The 13,677-nt window shown below is 40.6% G+C and overlaps 1 protein-coding gene across 2 annotated transcripts in view; it reads left to right on the top strand.

Annotated features, from left to right (window-relative positions):
* The window catches only part of LOC142655604 (putative methyltransferase DDB_G0268948), a 104,954-nt gene that overhangs the window by 36,607 nt on the left and 54,670 nt on the right, over window positions 1-13,677 (top strand). For both annotated transcript variants that reach the window (XM_075829970.1, XM_075829971.1), the window contains 2 exons: window positions 2,740-2,842; window positions 10,381-10,491. In XM_075829970.1, the coding sequence (XP_075686085.1) occupies window positions 2,740-2,842; window positions 10,381-10,491 (214 nt within the window). The remainder of the gene's footprint in view (window positions 1-2,739; window positions 2,843-10,380; window positions 10,492-13,677) is intronic.

The raw sequence follows: 13,677 nt of genomic DNA, 5'->3' as shown, positions 1-13,677 counted from the left end.
CCGTATTCCATGTCTGTGTGTGTCGTTAATCGACACACACAGAAATGGAACAAAAAATGGCAGCCCCCATAGGGAAGAAAAAGTGTGAAAATAAGAAACAGTAAAACACAAACACACAAATGAAAATAAACGTTTATATGAAGGCACTAACATCTTTAACATATAAAAAAAATATTTGTGATGACACTGTTCCTTTAAGGTACAAACATGCGCGGTCATTAAGGGGTTAAAAAAATTGTGATAAGTGATAAAGTCGCATCTACTCCAAAATGGTACCAACAAACTACAAGTCGTCTCGCAAAAAAGAAGCCCTCATACAGCTGCATCGGTGAAAAAATATTTTTCTTTTATGGCTTTTCAAATATGGATACCCAAAGACAAATAATTTTGAAACTATGTGTTTTTACTGTGTAAAAGTAGTAAGATATACAAGATCTATATAAATCTGGTATCGTTGCAATCGCAACAACCCGCTGAATAAAGTTATTGTGTTATGTAAATTTAGGATGCAAAAATGTGGCGAAATTGCAGATTTTTTTTCTATTCCCTTCCCCCCCCCCCCCCCAAAAGTTAATAAAAGTTAATCAATAAACTCTATGTACCCCAAAATGATGCAATTAAAAATGACAACTTGTCCCGCAAAAAAGCAAGGCCTTATGCAGCTATGTCGGCGCAAAAACAAAAAAGTTATAGCTCTTTGAATGAGACCATGGAAATAGTAGCTTCGTCATTAAGGTCTAAAATAGGCTGGTCATTAAGGGGTTAACCACAGAGTTCTGTCAAATCTGACTGTTCAGTGAGCAGATAACCCAGACATTTGCAAACTGTGCAGGTACCGATCTGCAAGGACCTTCTTGCCAAACTTCCTGCTATGAACAGAGCAGCAGCAAGAGCAGATTCATCACCATTAACCCCTGCCTCTCCACACCTCTCATGGCTTCCAATATGCTGTAGAAACTCAAATCTGGCATTGTATTGGGTCACTGTGGCTGGCATTGATGTCAGGCACTGTGGTACTGTGTCGCTTTAATATTACCCATGGGACATGTACAGTAAAAAAAACTAACCATTTCTCCTCTTTTATGCTTTAACCCCTTAGTGACCAACAATACGCCTTTTCACGTTCGTCACTAAGGGGCCTTAGGCTAGGCTGACGCCTTTTCACGTGAGCCTAGTCTAAGTCCTGCACGGGTCTCCCGTGCAGGCAGGAGCTAGGGCTCTGCTGTCTGATGACAGCTGGGCTCCTGCTCAAACGCCCGCGATCGAAGTTTACCTCGATCGCGGCCGTTTAACCCGTTAAATTCCGCCGTCAATAGCGACCGCGGCATTTAACTTGTTTACAGAGGGAGTGAGCTCCTGCTGTCACCCATCAGTGGCCGCAAATCCAATCGCGGGTCTCCGATGGGTTGTCATGGCAGCCGGGGGCTTGCTAAAAGCCGGAGGCACGTCCTAACAGATTGCCTGTCAGATTTACACTGACGGGCAATAATGCTCTCGTGTATGAAGATCGCACAGTAAAGTCCCCTAGTGGGACTAATGAAATAAATAATAAATGTGAAAGATTATTAATAAAAGTGACAGTAAAAAAAATCTCTTTTTTTTCCATAAAAAGTGGTTTTATTTAGTAAAAGTGTAAAAAAAATAAAAGTACACAAGGTATCGCCGCGACCGTAATGACTCCATTAATAAAGTTAATATGTAATTTAAACCGCAAGGTGAACACCGTAAAAAAAAAAAACGATGGCCAAATTGTATTTTTTTTCCCATTGCCCCCCAAAAAAGTCATAATAAAAATGAATCAATAAGTCCCATGCACCCCAAAACAGTACCAATCAAAACTACGTCTCGTCACGCAGAAAACAAGCCCAAATAAAGTTACGGCTCTTGGCAAGCGACGAGGCAAAAACAAATAATTTTAGTTCAAAAGTGTTTTTATTGTGCAAAAGTCGTAAAACCTAAAAAACCTCTACATATGTGGTATCGCCGTAATCGTACCGACCCATAGAATAAAGGTAACATGTTATTTACGTCGCACAGTGAACAGCGTCAATTTAAAAACGCATAGAACAATGGTGGAATTTCAGTTTTTTTTTAAAATTTTTTTATCCCCCCCGCCCCCCCAAAAAAAAAGTTAATAAAAAAATTATATGTAACCTAAAATGGTGCTATTAAAAAGTACAACTAATCCAGCAAAAAACAAGTCCTCATACAGCTATGTAGACAAAGAAATAAAGTTATAGCTCTTTGAATGCGACTATAGAAAAACGAATAAAATAGCTTGGTCATTAGGGCCTAAAATGGGCTGGTCACTAAGGGGTTAAATTATGGATAAGTCTTATGGTCCAATGCGTCGTATAGAACAAAAAATATGGTAAACAAATCAGATCTCATGTGTATATAAACCAAAAGAAGGGGGCAAAGAAAGAGGTTAAGAGCAACCTACACTTCAAAAATGATGGCTGTAATCTGATTGGTTAGAGAGGGCAACTGTGGGGGAGGATTCAAAACACCAACTTTTACTAGGTTCCCTAAACTGCTCAACTTTAACTGTTACCCTTTTTGTGTCACCTAACCAGACGACACACATGGAACTACTCCGTCTGTGGAAGTCTTCTGCAATACTGGTAATCCAGGATTTTGCAGTGCTGTATCTCTAATATTCCATTATTACTAACACTGTTATGATGTCCGACCATAGTTTTTGTAATACTCATTAAATATAGCATGTCATTTCTACAGAGTCTCACCAGCTGAGGGATTACCAGTAGATGATGCCTCTGTAGATCTACTAACCGCCTCTGCTGCTGTCCATTGGTTCGACATTGAAAGGTTTCTGAAAGAGGTAAAATTATATTTTTATATGGCAAAGAAAAATGTCTCAATGTATTTCCTAAAAGCGATATTTTCTATATTTTTCTGCATTAGGCCTCATGCACAAGACCGTAATTTTATCTGCAATTACAGATCTGTAATTCCGGATAAAATACTTACACACCATTCATTTCTATCGGCCACAGACACCTTCCCATATATTTACGAGTGTGCGTCCGGGCCATAGAAATTACCCACAAAAAATAGGACTATTTTTCGCATTTACCATGCTCCTATTTACTGTGCTCCTATACTTTGCCATGCTCTTATACTTATTACTGTAAGCACTATCCGCAAATGGGGGTGATACTGCACAGACTGGTCGCGGAGCATTTACTGACCATAAATACTGCACAGTCCTATGCATGAGGCCTTGTACTGTACTGAGGTAAGTCTGTCATAAAAAAACCAAACATTTTGTTTGTGTTAACGTTTTTTAGTATTTTATTTGAAACTTCATGGAGTCTGTTTCACCGTGATACATTGCTTTACTTTACTTCTGTCCGCTCACTGGCATGTGAGCACGCTTTTTCTATCCTACAGTTTATTACATCATTTCCGTCCAATTTACTGTGTCCCTTTTCTTTGCACACCTTTATATACTCCTTAACCCCTTCAGGACTGAGCCTGTTTTGGCCTTCAGGACGAAGCCGATTTTTCAAATCTGACGTGTCACTTTATGTGGTAATCACTCTGGAATGCTTTTACCTATCCAAGCGATTCTGAGATTGTTTTCTCGTGACATATTGTACTTTATGTTAGTGAAAAAATTTGGTCGATAAATTCCATATTTATTTGTGATAAACCTCAAAATTTAGAGAAATTGCAAAAAATACAATTTTTCGAAATTTAAATCTGCTTGGAAGACAGATAGTATTACCACACAAAATACTTACTAGTTTATATTTCCCATATGTCTACTTTATATTTGCATCGTTTTTGGAACATTCTTTTATTTTTCTAGGACATTACAAGACTTAGAACTTTAGCAGCAATTTCTCATATCTTCAAGAAAATTTCAAAAGGCCATTTTTTCAGGGACCAGGTCAGTTCTGAAGTTTGTTTGTGGGCCTTATATATTAGAAAGTCCCCATAAATCAACCCATTTTGAAAACTGCACCCCTCAGAGTATTCAAAACAGCATTCAGAAAGCGTTTTAACCCTTTAGGCATTTCAGAGGAATTAAAGCAAACTACAGGTGAAATTTACAAATTGCATTTTTTTGTGCCAAAATTCATATGTAATCCATTTTTTTTTCTGTAACACAAAGTTTTTTCCAAGAAATGCAACTGAATATTTATTGCCCAGAATCTGCACTTTTTAGAAATATCCCACATGTGGCTGTAGTGTGCTAACTGACTGAAGCACAGGCCTCAGAAGCAAAGGAACACCTAGGGGATTTTAGGGCCTCCTTATCTTAGAATATATTTTAGGCACCATGTCAGGTTTGAAGAGTTCTTGTGCTGCCGATACAGTAAAAACAGAGAAAAAGTGACCCCATTTTAGAATCTACACACCTCAAGGAATCTTTCTAGGGGTATAGTTAGCATTTTGACCCCACAGTTGTTTTGCAAAATCTATTTGCATTTGTGTGTGAATTTTCACAAGGAATAAAGGAGAAAAAGCACCACTACATTTGTAAAGCAAGTTCTCCCGATTACGGCAATACCACGTGTGGTAATACACTGCTGTTTGGACCCACAGCAGGGCTCAAGAGAAGGCGCGTCATTTGGATTTTGGAGAACGGATTTTGCTGGAATAGTTTTCAGTGCCATGTCGCGTTTGCAATGCCCTGGAGGGACCAAAACAGTGGAAACCCCCCAAAAGTGACCCCACTTTGGAAAGTGGACCCCTCAAGGAATTTTTTTCTAGGGGTGTGATCAATTTTTTTAACCCCATAATTTTTTTGCAGAATCTTGTCGATATCTGGCGTGAAAAAGAACATTTAACATTTTTTTCACAACTACTTCATTCATAGGACAGATTTTTCAGACCGAGCATGCAAGTGAAGAAAAGCATTATTGGCCCATTTGTACCGAGTTCAGAGATACCCCCCCAAAGTGGTCCAAATATGTTGTGTGGACACATGGAAGTGAAGGAGAAGCCTTTAGGTTTTCAGGACTCAAGTTTTGCATGAGACTCTGAGCCCCCATAATGATGGGAAACCCTCAGAAATGGCCCCATTTTGATAACTACACCCCTCTAAGAATTTTTCTCGGTGTGCGATCACATTTTTGACCACACATTTTTTTTGCAGAATCTTGTCGCAATCTGGCGTGAAAAAAGCTATTTAATTTTTTCACCAATGTTTCATTTATAAGACAGATTGTTCAGAGCATGCAGGTGAAGAAAAACACCAACATTTATTGGCTCATTTGTACCGAGTTCGGAGATACCCTCCCCCCCCCCCAAAAGTGATACAAATATGTTGTGTGGACACATGGCAGTGCCTGGAAGTAAAGGAGCAGCCTTTAGATTTTCAGGGCCCAAGTTTTGCATGACTGGTTCAACAGCCCCATTTGATCTTTGAAGAGACTCTGAGGCCCCATAACGATGGAAAACACCCAGAAATTACCCCATTTTGAATACTACACCCCTCAAGGAATTTATCTAGGGGTGTCATCACTTTTTTGACGGCACAGTTTCTTTGCAGAATCTTGTGGAAATGTGGAGTGAAAAGACATTTTCACATTTTTTCACAAATGCTTCACTTATAGGACAGATTTTTCAGACACTGATCATGCAAGTGAAGAAAAGCACCAACACTTATTGGCCCATTTCTTCTGAGTTTAGAAATACCCTCAAATTGGCTCTAATCTGCTGTTGCTGGACGTATGGCAGGGCCAGAAAGTATTGGAAAACCACAAGGATTTTGAGGCCTTATTTTACTTGGATGATTTTTGGGCACATGTCATGTTTGCAAAGGCCTAAAAAATTGTGCAGATGCTACACGATATTACAAATCCTAGGTATTCATCTAGGGGTATAATGGGAATTTTTAGTTTTGTTATGGGGGATCTTCAATTTTTAAATGGTGACATGGTTATGGTAAATCAAAGGGACGGTAATTGTAAATGGAAGGGACTATAATTATAAATGAAAGGGACGGATGAAAATAAAATGTAGAACTCCAGAGAGGTGTGATCTATTTGGAAGCACTCCTTGATACACAGTCCAGGGTGGGTGGGACAGGTGTTACACTGGTATGTTGTGTCTTTTCTTATGCCTCTTGCACAGACACGACACTTTTTCTGGGGGCGCCTTTTTTTTTCTCTGGGCAGCACTTCACCAGGAAAGTGCTGGCCTGGAACTATCCTGGGGACATCCGTACTTGCTGAGGCAGAACTTTCCCCTACCTCTGCCACATTCCCAAAGAGAAGGGATTTGATCACCTTCTCCTGGTACTCCAGGTATGTCCCCTCCTGACCAGTGCTCCTGTAGATGACAAAGGAGTTGTACAATGCCATTTGGATAAAGTACACCGCAAGTTTTTTTTTATACCAAATTTTTGATTTCCGCATGGCATTGTACGGCTTAAGCATCTGGTCAGAAAGGTCCACTCCCCCCATGAACTTATTATAGGCCTGGATGCAGACAGGCCGTGACGTGGTGGTGGGTGTTGCACCACGCACAGGGACAAGAGAGCAGGTGGCATCATGGATTGATGTCAGCATTAGGACATCCTTGTCCCTGAACTTCAAAAAGAGGACCACTTCGCTAAGGAGTGCCCTGCTCTCCCCACGCTGCAGGGGTTGGCCGAGAAGGGTTTTTGGGAGCGGTCTCTGGTTTTTACGGACCGTCCCACACGCCACTGGTTTTTGCTCCGCCAGGCATTTGAACAGGGGTACACTTGTATACCAGTTGTCTATATACAAGTGGTACCCCTTATTAAACAGTGGGTGCAGGAGGTCCCAGACAATCTTCCCAGTTGTGGTCAGGGCGGGTGGACAGTTTGGGGGCTCAATTTGACTGTCCCTTCCCTCGTATATTTTAAACGTGTGTGTGTGTAGCCCGACTCCGACTCACACAACTTGTAGATTTTGATGCCATACCTGGCACGTTTGTTGGGCAAATATTGCCTGAACTTCACCCTTCCCTTGAAGTGCACCAGGGTATAAGATGCTGAAAATTTTTGGGCCAAATGGGAAATAAGGGGTCTAATTTTGTAGAGTCTATCAAAATTGGGGTCATCCTGGGGGGGGGGGGGCACTGGGAATTGTCATTGAAATGTAAAAATGTCTGTATTGCCTCAAAACGAGCCCTGGGCATTGTGGTGCGGTATAAGGGGCAGTGGTACAGAATATCGGTGGACCAATAGGCCCTCACCGATGGCTTCTTCGTTAGGCCCATATTTAGTACCAATCCCCAGTACTGCAGCATTTCTGCTTTGTCAGTGGGATGCCACCTGTATGGCCTGGCATAAAAACTTTCGGGGTTGACAGCAATAAATTGTTGAGCACATAGATTAGTTTGCTCAACAATATTTTCCACAAGGCTGTCCGAAAAAAAGAGCTGGGAAAACTCAATCTCTGACAGCCCTGCTGTCTGGACTTGGACCCCTGCAGCAGCAGTAAAGTCCGGTACTTGGGGGGTGTAGGAGGTTGGGGGCAACTAATTGGGTTCAGGTGCAGGTGTTACTTGAACACTAACCCTCCTGCGACTGCGAGGGGGTTCCTCGGTGTCGCTTGAGGAGGACATAGCAAATGCGGACCCAGCATCACTCGCAGTATCGGTGTCCGATGCAAGCATCTCATATGCCTCCTCTGCAGTGAAGGTTTTGCAGGCCATTTTTATTGAATGTATATGTATACAAAAAATATATATATTTTTTTTTTTACGTAAAACACTAAATACCAACGTACACTAATGGATTTTTATTTTATGACACGAACACTGACTAAACTATACTGACCAAAAAAACAATAACTAACTGCCAATCACACACTGACTGACGGTCTGACGCTGACTGACACTAAATAAATTGACGCAGACTAAATTGACGCTGACTAAGCTACACTGACAAAAAGACGATGACTAACTGACGCTGACTGATTTTATAAACAGATGGTCTGACACTAACTAACAGACGGACTAACCTAACACTAACGTACACTAATATTTTTATTTTATTTTATGACACTAAAACTAACACTGACTAAACTACACTGACAAAAAGACTGACGGACGCTGACTGACAAACGGAACGATCTGACGCTAACAGATGGTCTGAAACTAAGTGACACTGACACTGATACTGAATAAATTGACGCTGACTAAATGGACTTTTTTTTTGAGTTTTATGATTTATTTATTTTTAAAAAAAAAAAAGCTCCCTTATAGACTGGGAGAGGAAGGGGGGGGGGATCACAGTTACACACTGATCAAGGGGTTAATGGGGATATTATGGGGTTTTCTAAATGTAACTGTTCTCTTCACACGACGACGACGCTACAGGCTCTGCTCTCCTCGACTTCCTGACTCCAACAGAGTAGATCAGAGCCTGTGACGTATTTCCTACTCAGAAGTGAGCTCCGATTGGTAAGTCTGCACAGACTTGCCAATCCGAGCGATCTACAACAAGGGACAGCTTCAATTGGTCCCTTGTTGTGTGCCCGGACATCAGGGCAGACTGCCTGAGAAGTTAACCGCCGCTGCAGTGTAGCGCCGCGCGGCGGTTAACTTTTAAAGCACGGACGTAGCTGCACGCCCGGGTGCGCGAAGTTACTGCTCACCTTGACGTGCATTTACGCCAAGGTGCGGGAAGGGGTTAATATATCTGTGTACTTATGTTAATTAAAATTATGTTTTTTATTTCTCTATCACACAGCTGTGTTCAGTTTGTTCTATGGATTCCATCCTAAACCCCTCCTTTTTTCCTCCCCAACCCCCACACCAGGGGCGTAGCTAGGGGGGGCAGGCAGGCCATGTGCCCCAGTGGCAACTAAGGGTATGTTTACACGCCTACTAAAAATACGGAGCTTTTTTCAAGGGAAAACCGCTCCTGATTTTCAGCCGTTTTTTTTTAGCAAATCATGTTTTTTACAGTCGTTTTTGGTGCGGTTTTTCTAATAGTCAATGAAAACCGTCTCCAAAAAAGTCCCAAGAAGTTACATGCACTTCTTTTTCACGGGCGTCTTTCTCATTGAAATCAATGAGCAGATATTCGCATTTGTATATTTTGGGCAATGTGGCACTATCTACAGTGGGCACTGTGGTACCATGTGGGGACTACCACTATCTATGTGGGCACTGTCTACAGGGGCATTGCAGCACTATTTACATAGGCACTGTGGTGTTTTTCAGCGGGTTGGGATAAAAACATCCTGAAGAAAAATGTAATCCATTCACTTTTTTTTTGTTTTAATGGCCATGAAAAACGGATGGCGAACCAATAACAAAAGGTTTATTATAGACGGACTGGAAATGGATGAATATTTGGAGACCCATTGATGCAAAGTGGCCATGAACAACTGATTAGTTTTCAATGGCCATTATTTTTTTTTTTTCATGTATGTCATGTGAATGTAGCCTTATTATGATAACCTTTATTATACTGTGGGCATTTTCCTTTTTAAATTTAATTTATCCCAGACACTTTTAATCAAATTTATTTCTCATCAACAAACCGAATGATGGTTCAGGTCAGTGTAGAGTAAAAAAAACCTTTTTGCAGCAATGTGGGTAGGTGATAAATAATTTTCTTGGGATGACCCCTTTAACTTAGGTAGTCTGTTGATGGGTTGAGTAGGGCCATGTGGCTGCATTTATGGCACTTTAGTTTATAAGGTGCCTTTTGATGTCGCCATTTCATACCATGCCACCTAGGACTGTATGATAACATACAGGCTTAATTTTCTTGCTAGTTCCCGTTTAAGCACCATGAAACGTGGTTGTTAACAATATATAATACCCTTATAGTACAGAAAAAGTCCTAATGAGCATTGGCTGTAAATTAAAAATGCTAACAATTTTCCTTGACCTTGCAATACTGGATCATATGTATTGATATACTGTAACTGCACAGAAAATTGCATAGATATAGTAAAATATCTGGTGATGTGGTGATAAATACAAAGTCACAAAATCTGTAGATATTATCCCATTATGAGGAGTCACACATACATAAAGTAGTCGCAAATAAAATGTGTGTGTTAATCTAGTAAGATTGAGATAAATACAGTATCTAGAAAATAATATTGCATAAATTCTGATTAGAAAATATGCTTTTTGCGCTACAATAACTATAGCTTGTATAATGAATACAAGTCACTTGAGTTACTATCAAGCATGCTACAGTCAGATATAACATCCTATTTCAACAGTAACAACCTGACTTTATGTGAGTGGACAAAGTGCATAACGCCCATATTGTTTAACTTGTCAATTCACGTGTGCTGGCAAAGATTATCCCTGTAACGTGACACGCACCATTTATAATTGTGAATCAGCAGAAAGCTGTATTAATATTGTATTACTCTCTCTATTATTTTTTTCTTTTAATAATTCTAGGTGGATCGGATTCTCAAGCCCCGTGGATGCCTTGCTTTTTTTTCCTACTTTCCCCTTTTGGAAATAAACTACAAAGACCGGTCAGAGCAGATGTCAAAGGTTTATTCTGAGGTCAATATTGAATGAATTTCAATGCATGTTAATTTATTTTAAATTTTTTATATATTTTAAATGTTATAAAATTGTGTAGGCCTCATGCCCACGGTCATATTATGGATCCGTAATCCGGAATCCATAGCCACTGATTTTATACAGTCATTCAAATTGCATGAGAAGAAAAATTGTGACCGGCTCCGTGAGATGTCGTTTTACATAGTGTCCATGCCTGTGTAGAAAGCGCCACATTGTCCCCTCTAGAAAGTGCTCATGTAGATAGTGCCAAACCCCCTTGAAGATAGCGCCACACACATCCCACCGGTTTATAGCACCATTGGGGATCCCTCTAGGAACAGAATAGTTTCCAGAAGCGTTGCCGACACTCTAGCCGGGGATCCCATTCTAGGAGGAGCCCCTGAGGTCACTGTTCATATATGGATAGTGATGTTAGGGGCTTTGAGAAACCGGAATCCCCGGCCAGAGCGTCGGCAACAGTCTGGTCGGGCATTCCCCGCATTTCAAAGCTCCTAACGTCATCCATGGACAATGACGTCAAGGGCTTTCCCAAGACTAGAGTCCCTGGCCAGAGAGCTTGTGATTCTCTGGCCAGGGGCTTCATAGTTGAAACGTCTGATATCACTGTTTAATGTCAAATCACATTTCTGATAATAAAAGTGAAAAACTGACAGGCAAGTTAAAGTGTATGTTCACAAATGCCAGAAGTCTAGCAAGCAAAATGGGGGAGCTGGAGGCCTTGATACTGGAAGAAAATATAGATCTAGTTGGTGTTGCTGAAACATGGCTGGACTCTTCACATGACTGGGCTGTAAATCTACAGGGTTTTACACTTTTTCGGAAAGACAGGACAAATGGGAAAGGTGGTGGTGTATGTCTGTATGTGAGAAATGATATGAAGGCGAGTCTGAAAGAGACAATAGTGGGTGAATACTGTGAGGAGGTTGAAACCTTGTGGGTGGAACTAGAAAGGGAGGTAAACACTGAAAAAATTACTTTTGGTGTAATCTATAGACCCCCCAATATAACTGAGGAGATGGAAGTTCAGCTATATAAACAGATGGAGCGGACTGCACAGGCGGGTACTGTAGTGATAATGGGAGATTTTAATTTCCGGGATATTAATTGGTGTCATGGTTCAGCTTCAACTGCAAAGGGGAGACATTTCCTCAACCTGTTGCAGGAACATTTTATGGGCCAGTTTGCAAGACCCGACTAGAGGTGAAGCTCTGTTGGATCTGGTCATTTCTAATAATGCAGATCTTGTTGGGAATGTCAATGTTCGTGAAAACCTCGGTAACAGTGATCATAATATAGTTACATTTTACCTCTACTGTAAAAAACAAACGCAGGCTGGGAGGGCAAAAACATTTAATTTTAAGAAAGCCAATTTCCCCAGGATGAGGGCTGCAATTCAGGATATGGACTGGGAAGAACTAATGTCAAATAATGGCACAAATGATAAATTGGAGATTTTCAAATCTACTTTGAGTTATTATAGTGCAAAATTTATTCCTATAGGTAACAAGTATAAACGACTCAAATTAAACCCCACATGGCTTACACCTTCTGTGAAAGGGGCAATACACGACAAAAAAAGGGCATTTAAAAAATACAAATCTGAGGGTACAGCTGTAGCCTTTGTAAAATATAAAGAGCTTAATAAAATCTGTAAAAAGGTAATAAAATTAGCAAAAATACAAAATGAAAGGCAGGTGGCCAAGGATAGTAAAACAAATCCCAAAAAATTCTTCAAGTATATAAATGCTAAAAAGCCAAGGTCTGAACATGTAGGACCCCTAGATAGTGGTAATGGGGAGTTGATCACAGGGGATCAAGAGAAGGCAGAGTTACTAAATGGGTTCTTTAGCTCTGTATATACAACAGAAGAAGGAGCTGCTGATGTAGCCGGTGCCAGTGCTGTTAATATATCAGTTGATATACTGAATTGGATGAATGTAGATATGGTCCAAGCTAAATTAAATAAAATAAATGTGCACAAGGCCCCGGGACCAGATGGGTTACACCCTAGAATTCTTAAAGAGCTTAGTTCAGTTATTTCTGTCCCCCTTTTCATAATATTCAGAGAATCTCTAGTGACTGGTATAGTGCCAAGGGACTGGCGCAGCGCAAATGTGGTGCCTATTTTCAAAAAGGGCTCTAGGTCTTCCCCGGGTAATTATAGACCAGTAAGCTTAACATCCATCGTGGGGAAAATGTTTGAGGGGCTATTGAGGGACTATATACAGGATTATGTGACCATAAATAGTAAAACAGTGCTGGCTGTCACTTATAATGCTAAGGACAGAAGTTGTCAAACTAACCTAATCTGTTTTTTGAGGGGGCACTCCCTCCGTCTGGAGAAAAAAAGGTTCAAGCTGCAGAGGCGACAAGCCTTCTTTACTGTGAGAACTGTGAATCTATGGAATAGCCTACCGCAGGAGCTGGTCACAGCAGGGACAGTAGATGGCTTTAAAAAAGGTTAGATAATTTCCTAGAACAAAAAATTATTAGCTCCTATATGTAGAAATTTTTCCTTCCCTTTTCCCGTCCCTTGGTTGAACTTGATGGACATGTGTATTTTTTTCAGCCGTACTAACTATGTAACTATGTAACTGTTCAGATATGGACAGTGACGTCAAGGGCTTCCTCGGCTTAGTGCTGTGCCAGGGGTGTCCTCTTGTGACAATCACAATGATCGATTCCTGAAGAATGGCTATTAATAGGACATGTCCGGTTTTTTTTTATAGTTTTTTTTTCTATTACGCCCATTATTCACGGGCCATGGAAAATACGGCTCTGTGATTAAAGCCATAGAACTACATTGTTCTGAAAAAGGCCGTGTGACCGTCGTTAAAAAAAAAATTAATAAAAAAAAAACTGCCGTCAAATGGACATTTTTCCCTGTCATGTGAATGTATCCTTAAGGGATCAATAATGCATTAAAGTTACAGCACAGAAATCCTGCACAATGTAATGGCTCAGCAGTGGGATGGTGTACACAGTGATGTCGCGGCTTCGGCTTAATGCTTTTAAGTGATGTTGCAGTAGAAGTATAATCTATTCATTGAAGGTACAGCACAGGTATTATGCAAACTGTAACAGTAAATAGATAATGCATGAAGTGATGTCATGGCACAATTATCGTGCAAAGTGATCTTCTAGTACAGGGATAATGCAGACGAT

Source organism: Rhinoderma darwinii, chromosome 6 (genome assembly GCF_050947455.1).
Source record: "Rhinoderma darwinii isolate aRhiDar2 chromosome 6, aRhiDar2.hap1, whole genome shotgun sequence".
Taxonomy (NCBI): Eukaryota; Metazoa; Chordata; class Amphibia; order Anura; family Rhinodermatidae; genus Rhinoderma; species Rhinoderma darwinii.
Note: the sequence above shows the minus strand (reverse complement) of the source record. Positions and strands in the feature narration are given on the sequence as shown.